The sequence below is a fragment of the Gracilinanus agilis genome, chromosome 1 (genome assembly GCF_016433145.1).
Source record: "Gracilinanus agilis isolate LMUSP501 chromosome 1, AgileGrace, whole genome shotgun sequence".
NCBI classification, from domain to species: Eukaryota; Metazoa; Chordata; class Mammalia; order Didelphimorphia; family Didelphidae; genus Gracilinanus; species Gracilinanus agilis.
In genome coordinates this window covers 181,208,324-181,223,482 of record NC_058130.1, presented here as the reverse complement: position 1 = coordinate 181,223,482, position 15,159 = coordinate 181,208,324, and the positions used below count along the sequence as shown (strand labels likewise).

Genomic DNA, 15,159 nt, shown 5'->3' with positions numbered 1-15,159 from the left:
ATACATGATAAGTGTATAAGAGAGGAGCAAAACTTAACACTGTAAGACCTTTATCCTTTCCTATATCTTCATTATGATCATCTTCATCCCTTTGAGTTAGAAAGCCTCTATAAATATACACTTTTTTTTTCTGTCATGGCTACACATTTAGGGAGTAGATTCTAGCTATATTTTAAAAAAGCATATAGTTGAACTCATAAATTGTGAGGTTTTAGCCATCTTGGGAGGTGGGCTAAAAGATGTTGAGGTTAACTGAAACATCTTAAACCCATCAGTGAGTTAGGGGTTGTCTACACCAAACATGTGGCAACTTTCCCCAGAAGAATGGGCGGGTGAGAATACTTTGTTCCAGTGGCCATGAAGGTGTCTGAAGCAGACATTGTGGAGTGCCTAGAGCTCAGTCAGACAATGAAGATGTCATGGTCATCTGCTGCATTCTGAGCCACTGCCAGTCATCCTGATTTTTGCCTTGCCACTGGACTTTGATAATGAGAAGAAAGTGAGGCTGACAACTTTGTGCAACTCTGCCTCATTTAAATCCCATTCATGCACATGTCAAGACATCAACCTGTGATATTATTGGTCCTCTTTGATAACAAGGGCAGACAACAATATCCAGGGCTGGAGGGGATGGCCAAGGATGCAGTGTCTCCTAGGAAAAGCCATATCTCAGTAAAGGCAAGTAGATAGATGGAACATGAGAGAAAGTATTCCAGCTCAAAGGGGAAGTTTTGTTTGCTATGAAAAATGAAAGTTCCAGAGGACAAACTGGAAAGGATAAGAGAGGGTCAAATGGGCTATGAATGGATTCTGGTTAAGAAAGATAGACTGAGAGTACAAGAGGTTAGGGGATGGGGGGTAATGATAATTTTCTTCCTATGTATATGTAATTAGTGATTGATTAATATAGTGATAGTGAGAAAAACAGGAGGTGGTTAGTAGTAAATGAACATATTGTAATCTCCTAGAGATGTGGTTACTAGGCAAAGGCTAGGTTCTAAAGCCTTGGATACTCCACCTTCTAGCAGGTAGAGGGTACTTAGAAAGGCTTGGGTCCAGCCCTTCTCCTCCATAAGATTCTCTGGGCAGAAATGTAAGGTGGGCAAAATTATAGACCTCTGTCCCTCTTTCCTGATGTCTTTTTGCCTTCACTCTTATTCTTCAGTTCTGCTTATCTGACTAATTTTCCTGCTACAAAGATCTGTCATGTCACTTCTTTACTAAGAAATCTTCAGTGGTTCTTACTGCTTACAGGATGAAGTTCAACCTCCTTTGCCTACTATTTAAAGGCCCTCTACAATCTGGTGCCACCCTGCCTTTCCTAGTCTTAATGAATAAAAAGAAACTCTTGTACAGCAGACAGACTAGTGGTTTTTCACCTGTGCCTTGAATTGAATGCCTTCTCCTGCTTCACTTCTTGAATTTCTACCTATCTTTAAAGCTCCGTTCCAATGCCATCTTTTCATAAAGACTTCTGGTCACTTCTGTCAGTAACTTCAGGCATCACATAACACTTTGTTTTGCACCTATCTGGTACACTCCTCATGAAATATTATGTGTATGTTATCTGACTTTGTCTTTTTTTTTTTTTTTAATAAAACCCTTACCTTCCTTGGAGTCAATACTGTGTATTCTCCAAGGCAGAAGAGTGGTAAGGGTAGGCGATGGGGGTCAAGTGACTTGCCCAGGATCACACAGCTAGGAAGTGTCTAAGATCAGATTTAAACCTAAGACCTCCCATCTCTAGGCCTGGGTCTCAATCCACTGAGCTACCCAGCTGCCCCCTGTCTTATTCTTTATTAGAACTTAAGCTTCATAAAAGCAAAGACCATGTTTCATCTACACTTCATATCTTTACCAATGCCTGGCGCAGTGCTCTTTATGCAATAAATATTTAACAGATAATTTAACAATAATATTTAATAATTCAAAGTTTGTCAAATTGAACTACTGACTATCTTAAGAAGGGAAGTTTCCACATGAAGCAAAGTTATCATTTATTATTTTGCAGAAACGAAAAGAGAACTAGTTCTAGAAAGTAATCCTAAATGGGAAGCCCTAACTGAAGTATTGAAAGAAATTGAAACGGAAAATAACAACAGTGAAGTTCTTGGTGGTCCAGGTAGGAATAAACTAAACAATATATATTTTTGGATTAAGCAGTTGTGTTCCATTTTGGTAAACTGCTTAGAAATGACTCTTAAATCATTCTTTTGAAAAATAAGTTAATAGGTGCCAAATGTAAGACATGAAGAACCTGCCCAATAGTAATTGTTACCATAGCTTAATTATCTGTGTTTTACCTGATTTGTTGTCTGAAGGAAGGACTTTATTTTTTAGAGGTTGCAGGACTTTTGAGCTCACTTTACAAAGATCTAGTCCATTTTCCAGAAGAAAAATCAAGAAAGAATCAAACTTTAGTTTATAGTATGCTGTATTTGTTCTTGATTTAAGCCTCTGTTTGATTAATAGAAATAGTCTTGTTTCACAAATTATCAGTTATCTGCACAGAAAGTTAGTCGTAGTCCTATTTAAGTTCACATTTACCAAGTCCTTTCTCAAATAATTCACATAATTGAATTTAAAGGAGAGTTGTTGACAAAAGACATACAATAAGAATGAAATGCATGTTGAATTTAATATATGCACATGATAATGTAGTTTCTCACCAGATTCTCTTGTCTTTAAATGGTTTTAGTCTAGTAAGTTAATAGTTTCTCAGTTCTGAAATATTTTTAGTATGATTTCTTTAAAGAAAATAATGTACCCATCACTTTTTTCTGCTTTATATCTCTTCAGCTTTTTAATTCCTATAGATCAAAAATTTGACAATCTTACATTCTTAAGGTATCTGAATATTGCTCCAAATATAATTGTGTTATGATTTAAAACCCAACATTCTAAAGAAAATCTTCCCTAGAAGGCCTTTTGTTTTCCTTCCCAGATCCTATTTCCCAAGTTCAAATCCTTGTTTATAACACACAATAGACTTTTTTTTTTTTAGTAAAAGATTAATTTTTTCAGGTTAGCTTTAGCAAACTAGCTACAAGTTCTATCTGTTAGCATTTTCCATCCTAGTATTTGTTTGTTTTCAATTAAGTGTGTTTGAATTATGTGAGACAAACCTGTGAATTATTGGTTTATTCAAGTGAATAAGGCACCAGATTGGAAATCACCCACTTCTTCCTTAGCTTAGTCACTGACTAAGTCTATAACTGTAACCATGTCATTTAATGATTGTATTCCACTGGGCTTTTCCATCTGCCCAACAACTATATCATCTAAACTCCTGGGTCTTGCCATTTGTGCTACCTTAAAACCCTGAGAACCACTGATCCTTCTCATCTTTTCTGAAGGCAGACTGTCCTTTATGCACTCTTATGCAATTAGAATGTGAACTGCTTGAGTACACCAACTATTTGGATTTTCTCTTTGTATCCCCAGAGCATAGTGCTTGGCACATAGTAAGCACCTTATATATGCATTTTCATTCATCCTTTATCCAGAAAATAAAAATATATGTGTTATTTCAATGTAAAAATAAAAGCTGAAAATTAAGTTTATAAGTAACTGACATAAAAGTATAAATTATAGCTATGATTTTATCTAATATTTTTTATAGTAGATAAAAATAATTTAAACAAGATTGTCTTTTAAATATGGTAATGTATATTTTCTTTTTGTTCTTTACTAAAGTAGATAAGTGATTAAAAGATTGATAGTATAGGAAAGTTTTTATTTTTTAAAAGTTTACTAATAAAAATATTTTATATCTTATTTGTAATATTAGTATTTTTTCATAAAATACTAAAAATATCCAACTTAGACTTTTAGCCAAAAGATTTGGCAAACTTCCAACAACAATTTAAAAATCATTTATAAATTATCTATCTTTACTCAAAAGGCATTAATTAGATTTTCTTATTTTTTGAAAGTGAGATGTGAAATTTTTTTTAAATTTTCTTGGCTTTAGGGCAAGTACTCATTTGTGCAAGTGATGATCGAACATGTGCACAGCTTAGAGAATATATCACTATTGGAGCAAAGGCTTTCTTATTGAAATTATATACGAAAACCTTTGGAAAGGATAACAAAGCTGGAGAAGTGAAGGTGAAATTAAAAAAGGAAGACAATTCTAAGGGAAACCAGAAATCTAGCAAAGAATCCAAAGTCTCAAAAGCCAAAGTCAGGACTTCTACAAAACAAAGACCTCCAAAGAAGAAGCAAGAATTGACTTTAGCTCAAATGATAACAAAGATTGAAGATGAAACTGAAGAAGTTGATTATAAAGAAACAAGCATCAACCAAGAAAGCTGCCTCAAGGAAACAGAACCTGAAGTGTTTCATATGAATTTATCATCTGATGCTGCATATGGCATCCAGAAAGAACCCCTCACTATCATCCATCCACTTCTGGGTTGTGGTGACCCCTATGCCCTGACCAGGGTACTTCATGAAGTAGAGCCAAGATACGTTGTCTTATATGATGCAGAACTGACATTTGTTCGTCAGCTTGAAATTTATAGGGCAAGTAGGCCTGGGAAGCCTATGAGGCAAGTGTATTAAATTCTTGTGAGTATAATTACAGATTTTTTTTCATCAGTTTTGCTTTTCTTTGGCATTAACCCAAAGTCATTACTGGTTCTTTTTTCCTCCTTAAATTATTATTATGAATTATAGTTGTTACCGTTCTTAAAAATTATTTGAAATTTTGTTTGCTAAACTGTATAATCATGAATTTGGAAAGTGTTTATTTAAAAGACTCTAAAAGGGGCAGGTAGGTGGCTCAATGTATAGAAAGCCAGGCTTGGTGACAAGAGTTCTTGGGTTCAAATCTGGTCTCAGATACTTCCTAGCTATGTGACCCTGGGCAAGTCATTTAACCCTAATTGCTTAGATCTTACCAATCTTCTGCCTTATAACTGATACTCAGTATCAATTCTAAGACAGAAGGTATGGGTTTAAAAAAAAATCTAAAAATCCAACATCAGGCAAGTAGTATTAGTTCAGTTATCTCATTTTATAGATGAGGAAACTGAGACTCAGTGATAGGAAGTGGCTTGCCCAAAGTCATACATTAAATAGCAGAACCTGAAATTAAAAACCAGGTTTTCTGATTCTAAATACAATGCCTTTCTAGATCTCATCCTAGCAAATTACTTCTAATTGTTCATTACCCTATTATCACATTGTATTTTCATTGATTAGAAGATTAAGATGTAAAATCATTTGAGTAAGTCCAGTAATCTTTGCCAAAAATTATTCAGCTTACATTCAGCCTCACTTTTGATGATAGTTTTCAGTATTTTAAAATGACTTTTGGGGGGGGCAGCTGGGCAGCTCAGTGGATTGAGAGCCAAGCCTAGATACAGGAGGTCCTAGGTTCAAATCCGGCCTCAGACACGTCCCAGCTGTGTGACCCTGGGCAATTCACTTAACCCCCATTGCCCAGCCCTTACCACTCTTCTGCCTTGGAACCAATATATAGTATTGATTCCAAGATGGAAGGTAAGGGTTTTAAAAAATAAACAAACAAACAAATGAATAAAATAGAATGACTTTTTTTTTAAAACTTGCATTAAGGAAGAGGGAAGTCATTATATTTGTCTTCAAGTACTTAAAGAACTGCCATATAGGAAACTGGATTTACTCTATATGATTCCAGATAACAGAATTTAGACAAGTGAATGGAAGCCATAGGGCCATGTTGGCAAAAACTTGGCACACAGGGGGCAGCTGGGTAGCTCAGTGGATTGAGAGTCAGGCCTAGAGACGGGAGGTCCTAGGTTCAAATCCGGCCTCAGACACTTCCCAGCTGTGTGACCCTGGGCAAGTCACTTGACCCCCATTGCCTGCCCTTGCTAATATTCCACCTATAAGTCAATATACAGAAGTTAAGGGTTTAAAATTAAAAAAAAAAAAAAAAAAAAAAAAAAAAACTTGGCACACATGCCCCAGCATGCTGGAGGGAGTGCTCTCCACAGCATGTGAGGACATTTTTCACATGCCCCACCCCTCCACCCAACAGCCCAGTGTGAGCACTTCCTCACTCCACTATCTGGGGTAATGTTGGGGGCTCACGGGCAGTTTGAAGGTACAATTTGGGCACCTCCAGAAGGTTTGCCAATGCTGCTATAGGGAGACATTTTGCTTCAGTAGAAAGAGCTTTCTGATAAATTGAGTTGTCAAAAATGGAATAAGTTGTTTTCTGGCGTGTTGATATTCCTGTAACCAAAGGAATGTCTAAGCAGAGGCTAGATAGTCCCTTGTGAGTGGCATTGTAGAAGGGGTTTATTTGGTAAGGAATTGGACTAGAGGTTATTTTCAATAGGCTCAGATTCTTTGAACTTATGAGTATAGTATCTTGGATGTCCAATTTTGAGAGAAATAAACATCAAAATGATTATCTTGAACTTATTCTGAATCACCATCAGCCAAAAGAAACCTTTCTGGCTGTATAACTAAAGTAGCCTTTCAGATAAACATATGTTGGCATATAAGACCAGTAGAAATGAATCAAAAGTAATACAGGATTAGAAGTTTGGATAGAGAATTAGCTGAGAAAAGTAATCAGTGAGTAGTTAAATGTTTCATACTCACTTCTCATTGTGCTTAGTGATAGTATGTATACTCTGAAGAAGATTTCTTTTGCTTGGATTAGATCAGTTAGTAACATGAAAAAAGGTTTACAAGGAAACCCAGAAAAGTTGGAGAGAATTTTTCTTAAAAAATGGGATTAAGGGAGGAAAACATTAAGAAGTTGGAGAAAGGAGGTACAGAGCAGAAGGGATATAGTTGATTCTACCTCCCAGCAATATCAGCTACAAGCAAAATAGAAAAGAGGCAAATTGTCTGTAACTCTTTGTTACAAGGGAGTTTGGGGGATAAAGGAGGGGAGAAACATTGGGAAGTAATTGTGATATGAAGAAGAAAAGTGCATCAGTGAAACATTTCTAAAGAAAAAAAAAAGAGGCAACAAAAATGAGTAGACTTTTCTTCTCCACCAATCCCCCAAAAGAAGATACATGTATAATTAATTTTGAGAAGGTTGATAAAGTCCATGTGTGTCACATGTTGTGTTTATATAAAATATATGATATCTCCATTCTGTTGAGACATTTACCAATGGAAAAAAGGCCTGAGCCTGGAGAAAGATCATATAGATTTCACTTATTGTTTATTTTCCACTAACATATGATCTTTTATAGATTAGTTTCTATAACTAAACAATCTAACATTTTTAATATTTTTTTTGGTAGGAATGTAAAACAAATATAAGAAAAGAATATAATTTCTATAGGTCACTGGACTCTTATATTTTTGAGGAAATAATCATTCATCTTCTCTAGTTGTATTTCACTGTTTACCCAAATTTGATTTTTTTTTCTGACAGAGGGAAAGATAGTAATAAAACTTTTAATAGGTAGAATTTAACGGCTTAGTTTTATAAGTATGATTAATAGAACCTTTTATTCTTAGCCAAATATTAATAATTTGTGTACTTTGTGTTGCAAAATTTTAGAGTTAAACTCTTCCCTATTGGAATTAAGGACTGTGTTTTTATGACCTAACAGTCTTCTGTCTTGACTTTCAGGGTTTATTTTCTTATATACGGAGGTTCAACTGAAGAACAGCGCTATCTTACTGCTTTACGGAAAGAAAAAGAAGCTTTTGAGAAACTCATTAGGTAATAAATAGAACATTAGAGTATAATTAACGAACAAGAGAGTTCCCTTAAGTGATCCAGGGTGTGTTCCCAGAAGAAAAACCTAAAATGCACATGTAATAAGTATGAAGAGATTGTTATATTCAAATAGTTTGATTTTTTCCTAAGTTTCCTGGATAATGGGAAAAATAGAAAAAGAAAGGTAGTGTGGTAAAGCTTCTGTGGAGAATATAAATCTGACCATTTTTTCCCCTACTAGTAGTTAATACACCTCTGTTTCTTTTTCTCTTTCTTGTTTTATGTCTCTTTCTCCCCTCCCCAGTCTCTCCCAGAAATCAGAAGGTAAAGCCAGAATTGGAAAGGCAAACCTGAGAATACTGAGCCCAACTGAAGTAGTTTAACTTTTCAGTTTTCCAAGATACTCCTGATATACCAATGTAATCATTGACAACCTATGGCAATACACAGCTGCCAGATACAGAAAATAGATGGTTTTCAGTAGCACACTACCTTCCACTAAGGTCCTAGACAGAAATGAAAAGTAAATAGTTTGCTTTTTTAGCTTTCCCTATCCTTCACCCTTGCCTCACCAGTATATCCACTGCATGTATCGTACTCTCCTTCCTCCAATACAAAGCTATTCCCAAAACTTTTTTTTTGTAGCCACACGTTTATATAATATAACCCTCCATAATTATAAGGTACCCTAACCTCATTTCTCTCTCTCAATCTTTATGTAACATTTTTTGCATCAAAACTTAATCTTCTACCTTTCCCTGGACTAGTATAAAATATCTTCTAGATATCACGAATAGATATTCTGTATTTAAATATGTCCTAACCCATACTTAAGATTAAGGAATACTTAAATCCATTGTAAAGGCACAACTTAGATATTTTCTTCTATACTAAATAAGAAAACAGGTAACTATGCAAATAAATGGGAAATATTTATTATTCTATTTTTATCTAGACCAGAGTTGGGGTTTAGATAGAGGGAGAAATTTCAAATTCAAAAATAAATGCTTATTTTGGGGGGCAGCTGGGTAGCTCAGTGGATTGAGAGCCAGGCCTAGAGACAGGAGGTCCTAGGTTCAAATGTGGCCTCAGAAACTTCCCAGCTGTGTGACCCTGGGCAAGTCATTTAACCCCCATTGCCCAGCCCTTACCACTCTTCTGCCTTGGAACCAATATGTAGTATTGATGCCAAGATGGAAGGTAAGGGTTTTAAAAAATAAACAAACAAACAAATGAATAAAATAGAATGACTTTTTTTTTTTTAAACTTGCATTAAGAAAGAGGGAAGTCATTATATTTGTCTTCAAGTACTTAAAGAACTGCCATATAGGAAACTGGATTTACTCTATATGATTCCAGATAACAGAATTTAGACAAGTGAATGGAAGCCATAGGGCCATGTTGGCAAAAACTTGGCACACATGCCCCAGCATGCTGGAGGGAGTGCTCTCCACAGCATATGAGGACATTTTTATATAAACTGACAGATATAGTTTTGCTTGACACCTGACATAAGTATAAAACTCTCTTACGACTAATTTTCTATTTTAATTTTAAGAATTCTGCCATTTCAAGTATCATCTGTATTGAGGTTTTTTTATAATATTTTTCTCTCAGTTAAATTTTTGAACTTTGAGAACTATGCTTTAAAAGGCAAAATTTGTGTAAGGAATTGTATTGTGGGGATCAGTTATATTAAAAAGTATTTATATTAAAGTCAGACTTTAGAGTATGACCTCTACCACAGCCTGTATATGCCAAGTTCTAAGGAATGCAAATATTACTATTTAAAGTATTTTAATATATACTAATATAAAACATTGAAGCTAGCAGTGGAAGACCTGTTTGTAGTCTTTGGAATAGCATAAAAAGACCAGTACAGTAGCTTATAAGTAAAGGAAAAATATCTTTGGCGGTAAAACTGTTAGCAGTAGGATTCTACCTATGAGGGAATAGCAGTAGTCTCAATTTACATTGTTGGTCTAGTATTATTATTCATATTTTACCAATTAAGAGAGTGAGACTCTGATACCATAAATGTCCCATGTTACAAACTAGCAGAGCTTGGTTCAAAAACCTTTTTTTTTTTTCAGGATCCTAGAACATTCTGCCATTAATGCATCTCTGAACTTTCTAAAGGTCGACTGTGTTGAATTGAAGGTGTTAAAATAAATATGATAAAACCTTACTAATAGAGAATCAGGAGTAAATGTGAATAGTGACATATTTAGTGAAATTTTATGTGTTTGTACAGTCAACTTCACTAGCCTCGTGTCGAAAGTAGAGAACCCTTGTTTTAAAAAGATTATATTTAGTTGTTAAATCAAGTTAATTTAAGTGACTAATTTGGAAGACTCACTTCAAATCAAAAGTTTAACTTTGGGGGGCAAATTGCCATTTTTATTTAAGTTTTACTGTACTTATTAATAAATTGAATATAACTAACATAATTTTTGAAGATTTATACTTTGCATTTTAAAGTAGTTATTTTTTTCTGTTAGTTTTGAAGCCATAGCCAAAAATTTAATTATTATTTTTAACTTGCTTAGTAAAACTAGTTGAAAAAATTATAAAATAATTTGTAAATTTTTAATTTAACAAATATTAATCATTGATACTAGAAATGCAAAAACTTTATAAGTATATATGGTTGCCATACTGTATTAAGAAAACAGAAATGGCAACCCATTCTTGTATCTTTACCAAGAAAACCTCAAATGGGGTCACAGAGTCAGACACAAACTGAGCTACAAGTACTAAATCTTATGAGCCTTGAAAGGGAAATTGGGGTTCCAAGAAGCAAAGGTGAAGAGAGAGAACTTTTCTAGCCTAGATGAATTGCAAAGGCCTGGAGGCTGGATATAAAGAAATGCAAGTCTTCTAGTTTGGCTAGAACTTAAAGAATACATGAAAGAAAAAGTAATATGTAACCATCCTAAAAAATTAGACTAGAGCCAGATTGTAAAGGGCCAAAGTAAAGAGTCGGCATTTATCCTAAATGTTATTTTATCACTCTAATGCATTAATAATAGCACCTTCTGGGGGCAGCTGGGTAGCTCAGTAGATTAAGAGCCAGACCTAGAGATGGGAGGTCCCGAGTTCAGATCTGGCCTCAGGCACTTACTAGCTGTGTGACCCTGGGCAAGTCACTTAACCCCCATTGCCTAGCCTTTGCCACTCTTCTGCCTTGGAACTAATATTCAGTATTGATTCTAAGATGAAAGGTAAAGGTTATTATTATTATTATTAATAATAATAATTGCACCTTCCATTTGTGTTATACTTCACAATTTACAAAGTGCTTCCATGTGCATTTCATCCAATCTTCATTTCAATTCTGTGATATCCTTATTTGTCATATTAGGAAACTGAAGGTTAAAGACATTAAGTTCTTAATCAAAGACTCACAGCTAGTAAGTGATGATAGAGTAATGATTACTGGATGTCAATGTTGTAGTCAAGTTTTATTCTTCAGCATTTAAGGCATGACCTTTGTAATTATTGGGTATTGAAGAAATTGGACTGAAAATAGTGTCTGGCCTATTGTGACCAACTTCTCTTCTTTATCATCCTAATAATAACTTGATTTTATATTCATTGTCTATAAAAAAGCCGTATGACTAAAAACCATAATTAATATTTCAAAATTATATATTTGACTTTTAGCCTATAGCAGATTTAAACAAAAATGAAAGCTGACATGACCAAAGTCCTCAAGGAATTAAGTGGCAAGTTTTCTGGTTAATCAGAACCCCCCTTTTGTTTTGTTTCAACCCTATTTTAAAATCTTTCACAACTTCAATAGAATAGCAGACTTCTTTGACACTTCTCACCTTAATTACACTTCTGGGATACCAATCCTCAGCTTCCTAATTATTGCTTGTTATTAATTTTGCCTCTTAGATTATAAACTCCTTAAGGCCAGCCTCTAGTCTTCTACTCGTTTCATATACCACATAGCACAGTGCTGTGCATATTGTAGGCACTCAGATTTTTGTATTTTTCTTTTCCACATTGCACATAAATGTAATTTTAATAATTGCTTTCTGACATTTTGTAAACTATGTTCCCTTCCTCTCCTTCCCCCATCCCCAAGACAGTAGGTAATATGATATAGGTTATACATATATCAGTTTTTTTTTATCTGCCTTTATAAATAATGTAGGGGAACATAATTTAATTTTATTTTGATTATTGAGAATTGTGTGACCACCACATGTTGGCAATGCAAAACCTCAATTATCATGTGTGTGTGTGCATGTGTGTATAAAATGTTTTGAGGACACCATTATCCTTCTTTCTATCCAGGTTCAAAACCAGGTCTTATTTAATCCTACCTCCATAATATATTTTACATCAGCTCTCTTTTCTTTGCCACCACGCTAGTGTATATCCTCATCAATCTCACCTGGCTTAAGTGAATCTACCAATTTTTAGATTCATTTTTCTCATCAGCGTCAAATTCAAATCAGTACACATTCATATTGTGACCCACATATTTAAAAACAAAAGTTAACATGTTACATTATAGTTTTATTTATTTTGTTAAACATTTCCCAATGATATTTCCAGCTGGTTCATGCCATACTTGGGTTTTTTGAAGGCTGTAAATTTGACTACTCCGCTTTACATCTTCTAAACTAACCTTTCTAAGTCATAAGTCACTTCTCTATTTTAATTGTTTCTAGGATAAAATATAAATTGTTCATTTTAGCATTTAAAGTCCTTTATCATCTGAGCCATCAGACTACTTTTCTAAACCAAGTTCACATTTCTCCCCTTCATGTATTCTCCATGTCAGCTGAACTGTCTTTCTCTTCCCCTAACTTTGCATTTTAGATCCTACCTATTTGGTACCAAGCTTTTAGAATTCTTAGTTTTCTTCAAACCTCAACTCACTCAGTTGGCATTTCTCATAGAAAGACTTTCCTTTGATCTTCATATTCTTGCTCAAATTAAGTTGTGGTTATTTATGTGTTTAGATTTTATATACTCCCTAATAGAATATAAGAGAGTAGGCCTTTTGTTATATACACTCACCTAGCACAATATCATGCACTGATGGGATACACATTAAAGGCTTGAGTTTTTGAATTGAGAAAATACAAACTGTATTGGCCCAAAGACCTAAATGTGTGCTGAATACTGCACAACCTTGAAGTTGTTTTTAACTGTTATAATTCTCTTTTGTTAATTGTTCCTGTTGTATGTCTTTTTCCTCAAAAAGGTTCATGTATTTTTAAAATTCCAGTTGAGAGATCTAGCTTATTAAAGTTTTATTTTGTTTCTCGTTTTGCAAAAAAAAATATTTTTACAAATAAATTATTTTAAATCTAATATTTGTTCAATTTTTTAAAAATACATTGATTTTTATCTGTTCCTTTTCTAATTAGCATAGCAATTGTTTAGGCATAAATGTTGTAAATACTTAGGAATAATTTATTATCACAAACACTCCCCTCGTGGTCTTTTTTTTGTACTATCCAATAATAAAATTTTGAATTATTAAATCTTTAAAGAGCTGGTAGAGTGAAAAATACACCGTCTTCTACTGGAGAGCTGCAAAGTAGTACACAGCCTATTTTTTTTAATAGTGATCATTTGTTGTATATTTTTATTTTTAACATATCACTTAGCAATACATCAAATTATTTGGATTGTTTTATATTTGAAAAATATGTGAAAAATAAATTTAAAGTTCTCATTGTTCAGTTAAATTTTTTGCATTTCATATTTCAGAGAAAAGGCAAGCATGGTTATCCCTGAAGAAAGAGAAGGCAGAGACGAAACAAACTTAGACCTGGTAAGGGAAGCTACATCTACACATGCTTCCACTGACACTCGCAAAGCAGGTAAGTTCTTGCCATCTTCAAATCTGTGCTTTATACCTTAAGATAAACTTATTTGTATGCATTTGTCATTTATAAACCCTTCATTTGTAAGTTGGGAACTACTGGTACATGATCTCTGAAGTTCTTTCCAACACCATAATTCTGGAATTCTGTCTTGTAGAGTCACTTTTGACAATCAGACCCATTATGTCTTTCAGCAAAATCAAATTGGGCTAACTGTGAGAGGTACACCAGCAGTATTCAACCTAGCTTTATATCCAAAAAAAATCTTATGTAGGAAACTTGATAGTGCCATGCACCTAATTTGGGATAGTATAAAGTATTTTTCAGAAATTTTGTGGATGATTGTTAATAGACGTTGGTTAAAAACTCTTTCCAGACATTAATCATAGTTGAACAAAAGACGGTTTTAAACTTTAAATAAACTTGTAGTCCTTATTCAAATATATTTCTTTCTTTAACATTCTAAATAGTTGTATTCTTTTCATAGGTGGCCAGGAAAAGATTAATTTGCAACAAAGCATAATTGTGGATATGCGAGAATTTCGAAGTGAACTTCCGTCTCTGATTCACCGACGTGGCATTGACATTGAGCCAGTTACGTTAGAAGTTGGAGATTATATCCTTACTCCAGAAATATGTGTGGAGAGGAAAAGTATCAGTGATTTGATTGGCTCTTTAAATAATGGTCGTCTCTATAGTCAGTGCATTTCCATGTCTCGATACTATAAGCGCCCAGTACTTCTGATTGAGTTTGATCCCAGTAAACCTTTTTCTCTTACTTCTCGAGGCTCTTTACATCAGGAGATTTCCAGCAATGATATTAGTTCCAAACTTACTCTTCTTACTCTTCATTTCCCAAGACTCCGTATCCTTTGGTGCCCCTCCCCACATGCAACTGCTGAGCTATTTGAGGAGTTGAAACAGAACAAGCCACAGCCGGATGCAACAATAGCCATGGCCATCACAGCAGATGCTGAAACCCTTCCTGATTCAGAAAAATATAATCCTGGACCCCAGGACTTCTTATTGAAAATGCCAGGAGTCAATGCCAAAAATTGTTGCTCCTTAATGAATCATGTTAAAAGCATTGCAGAATTAACAACTTTGTCACAGGATAACCTCTCAAGTATTCTTGGAAATGCTGCAAATGCTAAGCAGCTTTATGATTTCATTCATACTTCCTATGCAGAAGTTACAGCTCAGGGAAAAGTTAAAAAATGAAATCATAGCAGTGGCTTATTTTGATCATGTCGCTATACACTTTGTTGTCCTTTGTTATAATGGCAGTCATGCTCTTATTTCTTTGTTTTCCTTTCAGCCAGTGGAATATAAATCTTAAAATTTTCAAATCTGGAAATCATCTAGTCCAAGTCCTTCAGTGTACATATAAAGATACAAATGCCCAGAGAGGAAAAGTGACCTACCCATAGTCAAACAGCTAGTTAGTAGCCAGAGCTAGTCAGAGATCAAATCTCCTGACTCATAGGCCAATGTTCTTTCAATTATGCCACCTTGAGATCTTTATGACACGTCAAGGAAGTCTTTTTAAAGCTGTCAACTTTCTTCCTTTTTCCCCCAAATCATTCTTTTAGGATACTAACACAGTTAAAAATGAAGCAA

At 34.4% G+C, this 15,159-nt stretch overlaps 1 protein-coding gene across 1 annotated transcript in view; it reads left to right on the top strand.

The window, feature by feature from the left end:
• ERCC4 (ERCC excision repair 4, endonuclease catalytic subunit) overlaps positions 1-14,953 on the top strand; it is a 38,865-nt gene extending 23,912 nt beyond the window's left edge. The window contains exons 7-11 of the mRNA XM_044657331.1: positions 2,012-2,122; positions 3,974-4,553; positions 7,595-7,687; positions 13,424-13,536; positions 14,027-14,953. Of these exons, the coding sequence (XP_044513266.1) occupies positions 2,012-2,122; positions 3,974-4,553; positions 7,595-7,687; positions 13,424-13,536; positions 14,027-14,760 (1,631 nt within the window). The 3' untranslated portion in view covers positions 14,761-14,953. The remainder of the gene's footprint in view (positions 1-2,011; positions 2,123-3,973; positions 4,554-7,594; positions 7,688-13,423; positions 13,537-14,026) is intronic.
• The last annotated feature ends 206 nt before the right edge of the window (positions 14,954-15,159 follow it).